Here is a 17,611-nt window from a genome sequence, read left to right as displayed (position 1 = left end):
CCCGGGGCTGAGCAGCACCACCACAGGTCAGACAGAGTGCTGTGATGCTGTCGTGTGGCCTTTAAGGGGAACTCAAACACAGTGTAAGACGGTGTGAGTCCCCGTCCCCGCGAGTGTCAGTTGTAAGGGGAAATAACCGGTTCAACGAGTTTTCTCAGTAAGTTTACGGATTGTATTTGCAGGAGGAAAATTAGCGAATTGATTGATTTATTTATTTCCTTACTTATTTACTTTACTTAATACTACTACAACAACTACATAGCCGAACTCTTATATCTGTACATTTAATGTGCCATTAGGGCAAGTCTGCACTACACAAGATTCACGCCAGGACGCACTGGTGAACGCCTGAGACAAAGAGGTTTATCCCCACCGCCTCGGGAACGCCCTTATCCCCGCCCCCTGGAAGACGAACCCGCCAGCCATTGGTCAGATTGCTGCACTACGCCCCTCTGATTGGCCGGTACCCTCGTCATTGAGCGTCTGTTGTTCGCACTCGCCTGGCTCGGAGCAGGAGTGCCTGTGACAGTGGACTGCTTTGATTCATGCTGCCGGGGAGCCTCGTTTTTGGATTGGCAGAACAATTAATGAAGAGACAACACAGCGCATGAAGGTATGTTTCTCACGGAAGGTTCTGCTAATATCTGCTGCTGCCTTCCAGAAATTCAATCTACAATTTGTTGCGCCTTTTTTTTTTTTTTTTTAGTTAGAAACCAAAATGCAAAAGTCCATAGACGTGGTCTCTCCTTCATCTGATATTTGCTTCTACTTTGCCATTTTTGGTCATCTGAAACTTTCCTGCCACAAACTAGATCGGACTTTATTCCAAATAATAATGCCAAAATAATCTTCAGATAGCCTAAATAGTAGATTAGAGTAGGACCCGCTGAGATCCAGGGGTCTTATGTTGAGTTGGTTTTCAGGGTAATGGGTGTGAGTACTTTAGTCATATTGATGCGGTATTGATTTCACCATTATCACTCCAGGAAATCTATATACATAATAGCCAATTTGATGTTTTGTGATGTTTGCAGCACATAGCAATTGAACTAAATGTTTGCCAGCACGGAAAACAGTGACAGCCCCTTGTGTCAGACAAAGGCCCAGGACGGCAGGTGGATCCTCTGCTGTTCCTAAGCAGCCACCGCGATCATTCATCGCTTTGAACACCCTGAGCGGTCTGGTCCTGCACGTTGCACACATTAGGACATTGCTCTTCCTGGTTTCTCAGCCAGGATGAGAAAAGTTGCTCCCAGGCTTTGTTTTTGCTACCTGAGCGACATGATTGTAAAGGAAAAAGGGTGAGAAAACAATGAAGCGTATGAATCCACCCAGAAGCAGGGTGACGGGGGGGGGGGGGGGGGCTAAGGTGGGGGGGGGGCTTTTATATGCTTCTATATTTACTTGTAAATCTGCCCTGGTCTGCATGAGCGTAACATCTCATCTCATGACAAGACCATTAAGATATTTACACTGGCTTGTTATTAGCTCATCTACCAAAAGCCAAACTGCAGCAACACTGCCACTTGAAACCATTCCTGCTACAGAGTGGGATTCAGGGATTTGCTCTTGAGTGACAATTCCCATGGTTTGAGGAATCCCTGGAATGTTGGAATGATTTTCCATGGAAGTTGATTTACAGATATCAGGTGACACACAGTGAGTTTGGCCTACAATGAACGCCAAGAGCTCAAACACACACTAATATCTAAACTAAACTAACTATAATATCAATGTGTGTGTGTGTCTGGTTTGGTTGGGCTGGAAACCACCACTTGCAATACATGTCAAGTTCCAGTAGTTCCAGTAAATAACTACTGATTCACACTTTGTTGCTTTGCTGTGAATGTGTGGTGAGCCACAGAATGCACCATGGAATTTTTTTGGAGACGCTTAAAATGTTCTGGGACGCTGCAGCAAGAAAGTAAACAGCACACTTGAGATTCAACCTTCGCTGGCAGCGCGGACAGGAGCAGAGGTTTGTTTAAAGTGAGGATGAGGGCAGTTGCTTTCATTTTTAAAAGAGACGGGCGAGAAATTAAAGGAAACACTTGAGCGGAGGAACAAAACAATTGCAGATGCTTCCATACAGATCATGAGGGGGTCACTGAGCAGTCTGATCAGTGTGAAAATGATAAGAATCAGAAGCTATGGCTTTTGCAGTCAGGTGATCTCACCTCAGCTGAACACCTATAGATTTGGGGCCCACATGATAGACGGCACTCGCCGCCATCATCATCGAAACACCAAGTGGGAGAATACGTTTCGGAAGAAATCCCTCAGAGACTTGTAGAATCTATCCTGGGGAGCAGTGAAGCTGTTCTGGTAGCTCGTGGTGGGCCTTACTAAAACACTTAATGTTCGATTTTTGCTTTCATTTGACAGCAAGTGTACATTCTGCAGACTACAAAACCCTTAAGGTGTCCAGCATTGAGCTTTGTTACTTGATGTCAGTTTGTTTATTCATGATGAGAGAAGTAAGAGGCAGGCTGATCATTACAGCCTCCGTTATCTGACTTCACAGCTTACACACAGCTATTCAAACACATGATTAACACTCTGAGGAGCAGCCACATTATTATAAGGCACTGAGGATAACCTGGCAGTGACCTCACCCCTAGTTTAAAAGATGAAGTCAGCTGTGTTTTGTCATTTTCTTCATTTTGGATGATGATGTCAGCTGTGTGAAGCGTGTTATGTCTGGTCGCCATGACTAGGCTGGACCTAGAAGATGAATCATAGGATACAGAGGATGGTGGCTGGGATGGTTAATCCTTCACAAATCTGTGCTACATAAAATGTTTCAAACAATCACATTCACTCAACAGTCTTCAGATCGCACTGAACCTTTGGATAGTTGGTACTCAAGCAGAGCACACAACTGTCCTCAGTCCCTCGGCAACTTAACATGCAGATATGCTAATGACTTCCTGTTTATAACCCTGAGCACAACCCAGTGAGGCCACAGATGGGACCCCAAGTCCCATCCTATATCAGCTCTGTGCCCCTCACTGAAAAATGCCCTCAGCCTCCGGTAACTGCTATTCTGCACATAAGTCAATTTGCAATACCCACAAGCATTCATATTTCTTGTGTTGATAGATCATTACATTTATGTTCATTTGCTTCTTTTACATAATAAAAGCAGGTTGGAAAAAACAGGAATGGTATCATAGTCATCTGCACCAGTGAAAAAATATTTTTCCCTTATTCTTTCCCATTCCCTCTGTTTCTCTATCTCTCTTCAGGAGGAGAAAATGAATGTGGAGGCTCTGAGCAGAGCAGAGCTGCTGACTCTCCTCAGTATCTTGGAGGGAGAGCTGGAGGCCCAGGATGTGGTCATACACACCCTCAGGGTGAGTTGGACACTGCAATATACAGACACAATTCCCCTGATGGACTTTAGGAGTGTATGTAGATAAAAACTGAAAAATGATGTTATAGCCATCCTAGCAACTGATGAAATAAAACATATATCCTTAGACACTAAAATGAACCAGTATTAGAATTACGCCCCAAAAAAGAATGTCAGCTAACAGAGAGGGGATGTGTAAACAGGAAAGCGAGGAAACAGAGCTAATAAAGACAATGGCCCCTCTGGTTTCCCAGGCCAGCACCAACATTAATGCTGGTGAGACCAGTGTTTGGCCACAGCTGCAATCAGTGTTTTTCTTTTTTTTTTTTTTTCCAATTGAGGCACAATGCAGACTGTTCTTCTTACCTGTTGTGACTCAAATGTGTCTTGAGCGTCGACATGTGCACACATTTGTTTTAATCCGGGAAACTCTCTCTGCTGCTGAACAGAAACAAATTTCAGACAACCTCTGGACAAACTGAATGCACACACCATGAACATCAAATCAATAACAACCTTACCACATTTCAGATATCTAACACAGTTGTTCCTTTAATCCTCATTTTGTGAAGCCCATCCACTCACATTCAAAGAGACAGTGTATCTCTCTCTGCAGCTACAATGCTTTGCAGTGTTTGGCTCTGATTGGCTCTCTCCATGACCACAGCAGCTGCTCCATGCTTCCATGAAGCTACTTAGGGCCTGAGTGCTTGACTCATTGTCTGAAATAGTGGTTGATGTTGTGATTAAGACAAGTAGCAACCATGACGGTCTTGTTCTAATAAATAGGCGTTCATACTGAAGTTTATCTAGAAAGCAGGAGAGGCTGCAATTATGAGATAAATTCAGTGTCAGGGCCTGAGGGGGAGCCGCTCTTACCACACCAGCTTAGTTGCATCTTCAGTGGCAGTTGCCCAGATCTGACGCATGCAGGGTTTGACCCGAAACCCAAAACAAACACACACACAGTCATTCCCTCAGGACAAATGTACAGTCGCCTTGTTGTCTGTGCGTTTTCCTCTCTCTCTTGCTATACTGCTCGTTTCCTATCCCTCCTTTCCTCCTTCTGTCTTCCTCACACACAGCCACATAATGTGGGGTCTTTCATGTTTGACCATGACTAATGTCCTATCTGCCCCCTCACTCAGGAACACACACTCTGGTGGTCTCTGGTGGGCCAGTTAGAGGCTGCAGTGTTTATTGTGGAGAGGATGTACAGAGTTGTAGATTCAAATCACTGACTTCCCTTGTACCCACTGGGGGCCTGTACACCATTTTAGCTGACTGGTCCATGTTAGGACAGATTGTGTGTGGACATGTGGCTGCAGAGGGGAGTGTCAGGGGTTGATAACAGCCTAATGTGTCCAATATTGAGCTCTGTGTCTGTGCATTAATTTGGCACCCAGGAAGTCTGTTTGTACAGTCTGTCTTTCTCTGCTTTGGCTTTTTTTCATCTTCCCACTGCGATGTCTTTCCTAGGATCTTGATATGCCACAAACAATCCCTATAACAGTTCTTCTCTAACTGATGGTAACCAAGCTCAGTGTGTGCCAGTAATGTTTACTTGCTCGTGAGGACGGTTGAGAAAGACAAAGAGGCTCTCAAATCCTCCCCACTCTTTTCCTCCTTTTAAATATTTTGTCCTTTCAGTTGAAAGTACTTGGGATGCCTGTATACTGCTCGGGGCAACTGCATTCAAGCATTCCTTAATGCTTCCTTCACCTGAAACCCCTGAAAATTTGGAACCGTGTAAGTGTTAACTCACTTAAAGCATGAGATGGCGTCACCTACGGGACTTGTCTCTACAGATTCTTGATTGTACTTTTTCTAGTTCTCATCACTAAGGGCACAGATAAGCAGTTTTACTGGAGGGAACATTCCTGAAAACATGACACCAGAAACAGGTCCTGCATTCCAACAGGAGTGGCATATCTTTTGAGTTGATGATTGTCTATATCTATACAGGAACTAATGCTGTTATTACTTTTCTCTCTGTTAGACATAAATGGCATAGATCCAGCATAGAGCAAGTTGCCAGTAGCTCAAAAAAAAAATGTTGTAGAGGAGGAGTGAAAATAGACTTAGGAGAGAGCCTTGACTACCTGTCCCTTAAGTAAAATGAAATGAAATATCCAATATTCAGTGAGGGAGCTCTGAAGTCTGTAGTCTGAAACATTAAGTAAACAAGTGAGCACAGGAGGAAACAAACTTTTATCACTAGATGCTGAAACAAACCCTGTGATATGGAAACACAGTGACAAGGAAAATGAAGTGAACCTTTTGGAATGACCCGGTTAAAATGTGATCTGATCTTCACACAGTGTGCTTAAGCTAATATCCCACAAACAATGATAATCTTTCATGTCTTTATTGAACACATCCATTAAACATTCTCAGTGCTGGTGGAAAAAGTAAGTACACCCTAACTGGTCGAACCTCCTTTGGCACCAGTAACCTCAAACAACCTGCTGATCCGACCCGCAAATTGTTCAGGAGGAATTCTGGACCATTCTTCCTCCAGCGCTGCTTCGATGAAGCCATATTTTTGTCTGTTGTGAGCAGCTCTCTTCAGGTCATTCAACAGCATTAGGGTCTAAATTCTGACTGGGCCACTCCAAACGGCAGATTGTCTTTGTTTGAAGTCATTCTGCAGTCGATTTACTTTGATGTTTAGGGTCATTGTCCTGCAGAGCTTCAGCAGGTAGACAGCCACGCTCATCAGTCCATAAAACATTTTCCCAGTAGTGTTGTGGAGTGTCAAGCTGCTTGACAATTTCAGGCACATTGATGTTTTTTGGAGAGCAGTGGCTTCCTCCATAATACCCTGCCATGGACATCATGCCCCATGCTTCATGATTTGCATATAGTAGACTCACGAAGAGAGATGTTAACCAGCTCCAATGATTATTTTAATCCTTTGGCTGTTACTCTGAGGTTCGTTGTCATGCTACTGATCCTTCTGCATTGTTCTTTTTGAGTCATCCTTGCTGGACGCCCACATCTATGGAGAGTAGCCACAGAACTAAATCATCTCCATTTATAGAGTTTGTCCAACTGTAGACTGATGAATATTTGAACTCTTTGACATAACTTCCAGATTTATCCAGATCAACAGTTCTTCTGAGATATTTTTGCAAGGCATGGTTCACGTCAGCGGATGGTTCTTGTGAATTGCAAACTCGAAGTGTTCAAGGAGTTTTTTTTTTAAAGTCAAAGTAGCTCTAACCCACATCTCCAATCTTGTTCCTTGATAACTCCTGACTCCATTTAGCTTTAGTTAATACCATTAGCCGAGGGGTTCCTATTCTTTTTCCCGCCTACACTGCGAAAGTTTGAATGATGTATTCAGTATGGACATGAACAACACAATGATATGTGTGTTATTAAAGTAGATTGTTAGTTCATTGTTGTAAACTTAGATGAAGATTTCAAAGGGTTCATTTAGTTTTTCTTGCCTCTGTGAGCCTCACGTCTGCACCAATGGACTGCTTTCAGCCTTTTTTTTGTGGCCTCCAGTACCTGTGGTTGTGAAATAAACATTTCTGTTATTTAACTGTTTTTGTTCAGCCAGGCCCTTAAGGTTTGTGTAGTTTAAATGTTACAGTCATGCTCAGCGGGACCTGTTTTTGTTTTTCATATGATGTCATATCCTGTAATCCTAAAATGCTTTGTCTATTTTTGCAGGCTGACGTGGTTTCCTGACTCCATAAACAATAGGGCCTGGCTAGAGTGTGCTGTTCAGATAAGATTGTATATTCTGTTGTGTTACAAGAATCGCTGCACAATTTGGACATGCTGTCAAGATTGTAAGGGGAAAATACAATACCAAAAAAAGAGCAGAAACTACACATATGGGGCTCTTAAAAGCAGGGAAATAACTAATGTAATACTGTAATGCACACTGAACTGTGATGTCAGTGAAGTACTTCCATATCAACCACCTGAGGCCTGAGAGTAAAGCTCCCTGACCTGAAAACTCTCAACACATCAAAGTACCTGATGCTTTTATTGGTTTAAAAAAAAAAAAAAAGGGTACACACACATCTACATGCAGCACATCACACACACAACTGACAGCAATGACACGTCCATGTGAGTGACACAGGTCAGGTAATGTTTTCCTTAGGATGCCTTCTTATGGTAGCCTCTCTTATCCCTAGACCCAGTTAGAAACCCAAGTTTCATATCTGTAATGTAATGAGCTCCACCCTTCACTGCTATTTGCATTGAACCGGTCAGTATTTGCCAGCTACAAATAAAATAGTGATAAAGGAGGTGAGGCCAAACTGAGACAACAGCCAGTCTGAGATAAGAAAAATCACTGCTTTTTGAATGAAGCTCGTGCTTCTGTCAGCATCAGTGAATTGCCCTACCTGTTAAATTAACTCTATTTTAAGAAATACCAGAGTACTTCCTTTTTCCATCTAATGATATGTTATGCTTCTCCAAGATCATTGCCTGACCAAAGGGCGAGAGCACCTACTTCCATGTTTCATTACTAACTGCTGATGATAACGTTTGAGGCACTAAAAGATTACTTGGAAGTTGCCTCATTGCACGGCCCATAAAGTAAAGTGAGGTTTTGTTTGGCGTCTTCCCAGTTATCTCTGTGCCATCTGTGGCTAATGTGTGGGTGGGAGGTGTGGAGGATACGGCTTAAGCCTTAAGCACACACCTTAGGTTACACTTCAAAAGGCATCTCATCTCTCTTCCTCTCTTTCTCTCTCTCTCTTATTTTGTCTCTTTTGGAGAACAAAGCATGTCGACATTTACGCAGTACCCAGTACCTTCAGATCACTACCTATATGCCCAAAATCACTGCACTACTTGTGTGCTACCTGACAACAATGGCATGATTCCTCACCAGCTTACACTACATTATCAATGTGGGAGCCCACATTGCCAAGATAGAAGAAATTCTGCGGGGGCTTTATGGCTGGTTTCTGCAATGGTTAAGGGGGGCTTTTATTTCTCTGCATCATTTGGACAAACACATCATTGTACTAAATAAACAACCTTAACTGACTAAAGTAAATGTACGGTTCAGTTTGTTTTGGCTGCACTGGTACAAATTCGCATCTTAGCTATTGAATCTGGGGCCCAGTATGTGCCTGATGTACTTTCTTCTGTGCGTGGTCTGAACATACCATGAAAAGTCTGACATGGCTTGTTTTTGCTCATGATGTAAACCCATCTTTTCTTTCAAATGAGCTTCCTAGACTGTATGTTAAATGTACACATTAGAATTTGTTTGTTTCTCTTTAAACAAAGCATGGAAGGACATAAATAATATTTCCAATAATGACTGACCTCAGAGGAGACTGTGTATAATCTTAGTAAATTATCAGCAAGTGCAGGTGAGGGCCCGATCCAGTTGCAAGTGTTCTCATCCTCGGAATGTAAGTTCATAAGAGCGGGTTTGTCTATCTGAAGAGATCTAAGCAATGAATCCACAGAAATGATCACCCTCTACATTATACCCACCGCACTCTAACACTCATAAGCTTCTCTATACGTTTTTTAGCCTCTTTAAATCTGTTGTTTTGACTCACACATTTGCTGTGCCTCAGTTTAATCACTGCCACCAGCGCCATGTCCAGCAGCAGCTGATGACTTCTCAGGCGTCAGAGTTCGCTTATTAGTTTCGTAGCTGTTGAGGAAAACTGAACATCTGTGTATCCAACGGTCGGTAGATTTCTCAAAATACGGTAGAGAAAACAACAGAGCTAGAGTGAATTCTGAATTTACATGTGACACATTGTCTGAAACACGACTCCAAAGGAATGATAAAGTTGCTCTGTGTCTGCTCTATGTGGAAGTTGGCAACTATATGCTAACAAATTAGTGATAACAATTTCAGCAGGTGTCAAACCATTTGTATTTTAGGTTGTTGTACAGCTACTCTGACTGCAAGTGGCAAAGTAATCAGTGAATTCAGTCTTGAGTTGGGGACATTTGCAGCCTGAGTTCTTCCACAGACAGTCTGGCAGGATGAGAGTCTGCAGTATTGTCTCGGGAGAAGCCACAAAGTGTTGCTTAGCGAATGATTATGTTGTCCTTAGTTGCTAGTTAGCCAGTCATTAGTCCCCAGCAACAGACTATCACGCCAAACTCTATTTCTAGAGCTCATCCCAACAACAAAGGCATTCCTACTGTTGGCCTGTGCATGTGATGTGTTATTGGACCTTATGGTAATTATTTAACATTTGCATTTTCTCATTTGCAATGTGTGTCCGTACAGACCGTTCTGTAATTTCTTAATGCTCTAATGACCAGCACCAATCAAGCTGGTCAGAGAACTGGCTGTTGGGCCTCATGTTAGAGTCAGACGTGACTGCCAGTGGACTGATATCTTTCACCTGCCAAGCCCTGCCATTCCACACTGATGACAAGTGGCCCATTGACTATATTTCCTTTGCCACTATTCAGTAGAGCGGAGTAGTTGCCCACTGCCCTGGATGAAAACCGCACTACTTAAGTCTTACTTTCTGAAACCAGATAAAGAAATGATAAAAGAATCTAACACTAGACGATCTGATTTTCTGCTCTCAGACAAACAATGACTTGACACTGTGCTTTTCTTGTACTGCAGGTATATAATCAGAATATTGGATGAAAAAATAACTTGTTTGGTTTGAAATAACAGAACAGAAGTGAAAGGCAACCTCATTCACCACTTTATTTTAATGTTTTACAAAAGTAAGATGTTGGAGTACCTCAATGCATTGTCATCCTCTTGGAAGACAATGCATTATATAACTTAAGGAGTCCAATGCATTACATTGGACTCCTTAAGTTTAAGTTCCATGAAAGAGGCCTTTCATATCTGACAGGTCTGTTCCTGCTGTTCTTTTGTCTCTTTTGTCTTTGTCTTCTGAAGAGCAGACTAATTCACCAGGAATGCATACTTTCCCATAAGCCTTACTGCAAAGCTTCTGGATTTGAGATGTTACCCTGGAGACAGTTGGTTATGCAAAGAACCTTATGCAGCATGGCACACACACAATAAAGCAAACATACGCTGGCTGCAGGCTCATATATTCACACATGTAAAGGAGGTACTCACAGTTTGTGCATTTGCTATGCACCTGATATCAGCCAGAGCTGTAACTTTGTCCATGCTGGCTGCTGTGTTTATTGTGTGACAGTCATTACAGAGGCTCAGTAAGGAAACAGGACTCCCTGGCTCTTTTCACCTCACACAAGGGCATGATTGTGCCCTGAGGCTGTAGGTAACCAACTGACTGAGAATTCCTCCAGGTGAAAAGCATCAGGTTGTTTTTCACACCTTGTTACAGCTGTGGGAACGCATTAGAGGATACAGGCTTTTGAAGAAGGCGATGATCAAACAAGCTGTGGCTCACCCATCTCTATAGCTACAACTTTGTAGCTATATATTGTAGCGGCGTTCTTGCATACAGTGAGGTCCGTTACTTGGTGCAAATTCAAACACAAATTAGTGATTATGAGACAGTGAACAAAAAGTGAATTAATAGCATATAATATATTTCTTCCCACAACTAGGTTGGAGAGAAATTTATCATCAAGAGCTTTGCAGCAGGGAGGGTTTGGTTCTTATGCTCTCTCATAAAGGAAAGCACACTCTGTCATTAGGATCAGATGTGTCCTGAGAAAACCATGAGAGACCAGACCCTAGGCTAGGGCTCTTACACACAGTCACACACAGACACACACATACACTCCAATCTCAACATACCCCTTAATGGCGTGTTTAAACAGTTATTTAACTCAGGAAGCTACAGTTTTGTCTCCAGCTTGATGAAAAAGCTTTACAGCTTTACTCCAAAACACATACACACATTTTGTATTCATGTAAAAAAGAAAAAAGAGACACAGATATACTACACACATACACTCGTACCCACTCTCACATATTGAAGCCTACTGGGTCAAACATGGAGACAATGCATGAGACTGAAGGCATTGAGACAGTGTCTTTGTGTGAGTCCTGTAATCTCTTCACTGAGAGTTGCATTCTTTGTGCTGCCATAGAAAAGGCCTCCTTACTGATGCCCTCAGGGTGTGTGTGTGTGTGTTGTGTTGTGTTGTGTTGCTGCAGTAGTCTGAGAGAGTGTGAAAAAAAGAGTTTGACAGAGGTGGAAGTGAAGAGAGCCATTTTCTGAGAAATGATGATGAACTGGCAGAGGAATGTGGTGCCATGCATGTTTGGGCAGGGGGTTGACGGGGGCAGGGGGACAGGGGTGTTTTGATGAGGACTGCATGGGGAGACAGAGACGGGGTGTCCCGGAGGCACGTGGAGTGAGCCCTGTGGCATGTGCTTGCATCACTAGCACCGCCAGCTGACCCTACATGCCTCCAGAACTCAAGCCTACCATCTGTACGTAGTTAATGAGACCTCCTGATGACATATCAGGGTGACCAAGAGTGAGGTCAGCAAGTCCCTGTCACATTTCACCTCACTTCATGTCAATCCAGGCAGTTTCTCAAAAACAAGTTCAAATTAGTTTAGTTGCTTGCATAATTTTATATCCCACGATCTCATTTTAAACAAATATACTATCACTTTTTATTCAATAATTTTGTTTTAGTTCAGGTATAATCTAACCACCTCATTGGAAACAGCTCAGTGGCTCAGTGTGTGTGGGTGTGTGTATGTGTGTGCATGTGAGTGTGTCTGATTTCGTGGCCCGGTCCTTCACCCCTGCATCCCAGGGGAGGAGTTAACATCTGTCCCTGGTGGGGGTTGGACAGCCGTGTCTCACCTCTTCTTTGTGTTTGGGTTGAGGGGAAACGCCATCTGCTTGTGCTCACACTGACAATAACATCGCCCCACACAGATTTCCTGCACACACACAGACACACACTCCTGAGTCAGTGTTTGACAGTGATATGAATGTCTGAAGTTATTACCTACAAGTCAGTCATCTCTCATGCATCATGTGCGAAAGTATGTGTATCTGTTCTTATACAGTATGTTTGTGATGAGTTACTTTGTGTTTTTCTTGGCACTGGCAGTTGGGCCTCATGTTATCATCCTCACACATTCTTTCCTGTGCTGCAGTGTAGAAAGGAGGACTCATCTATCAAAACCATTTACTGACACACATAAACACACGGGTCTTTTTTTTTTTTTTTGCTCAGTCAGGAATGAACAGGTTCATGGACATTTATTAATGTTCTCTTCCTGTAAGCCACAGAAAGGCATCGAGGGCATACATAGATCTTAGATTTCATCTAAAGCTTGCTCATTACCTCTGAGACACATGTGTATAGATATGTTTACATGTCTTTCTCTTGTGTATGTGTATGTGTGTGTGTGTGTGTGTGTGTGTGTGTGTGTTTGTTTATTCATCATTTAGTAATATTGAATTGAAAATATTGAGAGTCAGCATCTGAGTGTAAGGTAATGCAACTGTCTAACAACACAGTTATGTGTGTGCTGTATGTCTGTGTGTATCTATTAGGCTCAACACAGAGACGCTTTCATCCAGGAGCGCTACGGCCAGTATGACCTTAGCGATCCATTCCTGGCACTGCAGCGGGACAGCGAAGCGGTGGAGCGCCAAAACACACTTACCCAGCATCATGCCGACCTGCAGAGTCGAGCAGTGGGCCCAAATCCTCTGGCTGTGCTTAAACTGGTCATGGCTCACTGCAAGAGGATGCAGGACAGGATGATGGGACAGTTGGCTGCTGCTGAGAGCAGACACAGGAGGGTAAGAGGCAATGTGCACTCGTATACAGTCATGAACACACACTCTCCCCTGTCTGCGATTCAGATTTGTGTGTGATGTTGCAAGTGCCCACCCAGTGTCACACAGGGGCTCTCACTTGTACAATAGTCTTGTGGTGTGTGTGTGTGAATGTGTGCTGCATGTATCTATTTGTCTCCATGTTCCAGCCACTGTAGACTTGGCTTGGGGCGAGTGAGGCAGACGGACAGCAGTCGCACCCAGGCCTAGAGGGGTGGTATGGAGCTTCATTACAGCAGATTCATGGGAGTCATAAACACTCAACTTATAGACTGTCTGGGAGTCGGTGTTAGAGAGCTGATGAAAAAGACAAAACCTTGTAAAGAGGAGGTTCTGCTGTGCATGCTGATTCGTCAGGGGGCAGGTCCCACAGCAGCAATACAGTGTGAGGCAGGAAAGTTCTCATAAGAAAAATAAATCAAAGAAATGTAATTTGCCAGTTTGAGGATGGTGTCAAATTCAGGCACTGAATCCCAAATCCTGCAACGAGAAACCTGTCTGCATGTCATGTCATATAATTGTTTTATGTGGCTGTATGCTTGACAGATGATAGCTGATCTGGAGGAGGAGAAACGACGGCGGGCCCAGGACTCTGCACAGAGTGATGATTTCGCCGTCATGCTGCAGACAGAACGAGACAAACTGCTGCAACAGGTGTGACTAACATGCAAAAGATGCAAAGTTTATGTGAACTGTTCTACTCCCAGCGTATGTATTTGTAAAAGTAAAGTCTCAGTGAAACTGGTGCTTACTTGCTGATGGATGGGAACATCTGTTGAGAGAGATTTTTCTCCTTCCTTTCCCCTCCCTCAGCTCCTCCTCTTTCCCCGTCCTCTGCCTGTCTGCACAGCGTGTAGCTGTGATTTAAAACCCAGCGACTGAGCAGGGAAGCATCAGTGCAGCTCCACTGTTGTGTAACTCAGTAGGGTGGAGAAGGTTTGGCCTGTTAAAGTACACACAGGCACCCATATGCACAAGCACAGGGCTGTCCCATAGGAAACAGAGGAGGAAGAGGCCATTGTTTAGTTGTCCAGCAGTCACGGGGCTTTTATGGCCTCAGGAAACCTGAAATAATGGATGTCCATATCTGACGCAAGGTCAACTCGCGCACACACACTGTGAGCACACAATCAGCACCATACAAACTGCACAAGAGCCTTATGTAAGAACGGGTTCCTGAGTGTTTCCCAGTATTCCTCAGGCCTTCCTGTCCGTGTTGTTTCTTGTACACTAATCATACACACTAGATTGTATTTCATCACCTCCCATTTCCTTCTGCTACTCATCAAAGCTTCTAAGCTGTCCGGTCACCCTCCTATGACCTCACAGCAAACTGAACTTTCCATAAACATGCCTTGCAAGCAAATAATTCTTAGATAAGGTGAAACATGAAGAACTGCCCCTCTGTCTGTCCCCTTAACTCTAAAAGGACACATACAGAACCTTATTCCCTTTCCTGATTCTGCATGACTCAAGCGGACTCAGTGTAAGTGTAATTCATCAGACAGAACTGTATGTAGACGGCGTTGTGAGAGAAACAGGGATTTATTACTTACAAAGGATGTTAGCCATTGATGCCATAAGCTTTGTTTCGAACGAAGCAAATGCTACATATTTTATACCACCTAATCTTCTTCAAATGAGCGATTTGAATGAAATGGCATCACCAGAGTAAGTTTCATAAATGTTATTGGCATAGAATTACCTAGAATTATCTTTTTAGTAGACCTAAAGTAGAAAGTCCATTTGAACACTGATAAAAAAGACACTGTCAGTTGCTGCCAACTCAGAGTTTACAGATATGTTGAGTTTCGTGCAAAACACAGATTCAAATGTTTTATACAAAAAACATTTGTATTTTCAATTGTTTCTCATTCTGTGTTGGGTTCAATGCAACAGAGCAGTGCTCTTTTGCCTCCTTGTGGTCAAATTCAGAAGCCTTGCCTTGACTCGTATTTTTCTCCTCCTCTTTCTAGTTGGAAGTGGAGTGTGGAACTGTGCGGAGGTTAGAGAAAGAGCAAGCGCAGTTGGTGAGCAAGGTGGAGGAGTCACTGTCCCAGCAGCAGCAGCTCTCCTCCACTCTGACTCTGGAGCTCCAGAAAGCCAGCAGTCAGGCTCAGGAGGAGGCTCAGAGGGTTTGCCAACTTCGCACTTTGCTCCAAGAAGAGAACAGTGCCCTGGAAAAGATCCGGGGGGTTCTTGAAAATGAGAAGAGCAGGTCAGCTCAGCTGGAGGCCAGGTCTGAGAGGCAGCTGGCTGAGTTTGACACAGAACGAGAACAGATGAGAGCCAGGATCAGCAAAGAGGAGGAGAGGAGTAGGGAGCTTGAGAGACAGGTGGAGGAGCTGAGGAAGAGGTTGGCTGAACCTGAGGGATGTAAAGAGGAGGTAAATGAGGCTGTGACGGAGGTGAAAGAGACACTCTCCAAGATGATGGTGGTGTCCACCTCTGTTCAGACTGAACCGGATGGAAAGGTGACTGTCACTCCTAAATCCACCTCACAGTCAAAGGTCAATGGCCATCACACTCATAAAGAGACAGACCCAACACAGGAAGGGAGGGGAGCAGAAAATGGAGGGGTGATAGAGAATGGGGGAGGAGCACCTTTGCATTCCCCTCTTCACCCTCATCCCCACCCTCACCCTCACTCTCCCTCCAGCACGGCCTCCTCCTCTCTCTCCTCTTCCCCCATTTCCTCCCCCGTCCTTGCCAAGCGTCTGGGCAGCCCCGGTTTCCATCAGTCCTCCTACCAGGCCGGAGTCAACCAGCGATTCCAAGCTGCCAGGCACAAGTTCCAGAGCCAGGCTGAGCTGGAGCAGCAGCAGCATGGTGGGCCTCTTTCCCCAAGAGACCTCTCCCCCACCACCTCCTCCATCCCTCCCCCACCAGAACACAGCACAGCTAAGCAGCTAGCCCGCAACACTGTCACTCAGGTGCTGTCCCGCTTCACCAGCCAGCAAGCTGGAGTCAAGCTGGCACCAATCAGCAGCTCTCCTTTTGGCACAGACTACCGCAACCTAGCAGCATCTCCTCCTGGGGGGAGGTCGCCTTCTTCGGGGCCCCTCTCTCCAGGCATCCGCTCGCCTCTCACTCCTCGCTCAGAGAGGACCCATCCTCCTCCTCCGATCCCTCCCAAGAAGCCAGGCATGAGTCCAACACCAGGCTCCCCGAGTCACTCTGCTCGGACCAGCCTCTTCCCAGAGCTGACCGGGAACTGTGGGCACAGCAACAACGGGCAAGAGGAAGCCAAGGAACCGGACCTTGTTTTATCGTCTAGCAGCTAACGGCCAGATCATACAAACTAACTGCCAAATGAGTCGGGCCTTGATCAGTTACTGTAATATTCATCTTTGCTAGCCCTTGAGCACACTCATAATCAGTAGTATAAACATTTCAAAGCTGGACCAGTCGGATGCATTTAGGAGTGTGTTGCACCCCTACCTCTATACCACAATTTGAGAAACAATTGGGAAACAATATAATATAATATATTATGGATTCTTTCATTGGATTTAATATTTCTTATATTAACTTTCCTGTCTTTATTTCGCTACGTATTTCTGAGTTAGAAATTTTAGAATAAAAATAATTATGTTATTTTCCACTTTAACCCTATATTAAGGGTGTTGAAAAACCATATATAAAAAGACCTGTTAGTTTTGAGGGAAAATGTCAATGGGTTTTCATAGCACAACAGTCACACTGACAGTCCTGTTAGAGGAAAAGACTTTAGTGAGACAAAAAACTTTATAGCAAGTAGAAGGGTTAAATACATGGATGTAGAGTATAGCCAATCACCTTTTCACAATAAAATAGCAAGTAGATTTTAAATGTTTTCCCAATGGATTCTTATGCAATTCTTGTGGAGATGAAAAGAATATTACTGTAAATAATGTCAATGAACATCACATGCATGTGCTGTTTTTTTCGATTATGCTTGTCAATGAATACACTGAATTGTGTCTTGAAAAGGGAGAGCACACTTTGCACTACACAACTGTAAGATACTCAATGTCTACGATTTCAGATGTTTTATTCAGGGAAGATTCACTTCTGCTACACTAAATTCAAGAAGCACTGTGTGTCATCATTACGTGATAACCGTTTGGTATATTCCATCAGTGAAGATAATGGGAACTAAAGGCTTGAATCTTGCCACTGTAACAATTGTTTTTATAGTACAGTATATGTCACTTTTTTTTTCTTAGTATTGTGTTGTCTTAACAATGCTACACATCCAATGTCGCTTTTAGTTTTACAGTTTTTTTTATGGTTTGCTTTCTATCTGTAAAACCAAGAATTTAAATTAATTATTTTAGTCTATCAATAAATCCGTCGATTTGTACACTGCTCGTCTGTGAGGGACATCGTCCCTCGACTGTCTTTAGTAAATATGCATATCATGAACACCTGCAAAACCTTGTACTGTTTTCATTAAATTACACTTGCCTTAAAGCTTACAGTGTCAAGTTTGTGTTGGTATACAAGTTTTTCCATTGAAAGTTTTTTTTCTGGATTTTGA

At 43.6% G+C, this 17,611-nt stretch overlaps 1 protein-coding gene across 1 annotated transcript; it reads left to right on the top strand.

Annotated features, from left to right (window-relative positions):
• The first annotated feature begins 479 nt into the window (after positions 1-479).
• cttnbp2nlb (CTTNBP2 N-terminal like b) lies at positions 480-17,544 on the top strand. The gene is made up of 5 exons (XM_071476396.1): positions 480-613; positions 3,249-3,356; positions 12,802-13,053; positions 13,636-13,743; positions 15,066-17,544. The coding sequence occupies exons 1-5, from the start codon at positions 608-610 to the stop codon at positions 16,371-16,373; spliced, it is 1,782 nt and encodes a 593-aa protein (XP_071332497.1). The 5' UTR covers positions 480-607; the 3' UTR covers positions 16,374-17,544.
• Positions 17,545-17,611: the final 67 nt, after the last annotated feature.

This window comes from Trachinotus anak, unplaced genomic scaffold, assembly GCF_046630095.1.
Source record: "Trachinotus anak isolate AG129_WGS33_773 ecotype Australia unplaced genomic scaffold, CSIRO_AGI_Tana_v1 ptg000004l, whole genome shotgun sequence".
Taxonomy (NCBI): domain Eukaryota; kingdom Metazoa; phylum Chordata; class Actinopteri; order Carangiformes; family Carangidae; genus Trachinotus; species Trachinotus anak.
This window is presented reverse-complemented; position numbering and strand designations above follow the sequence as displayed.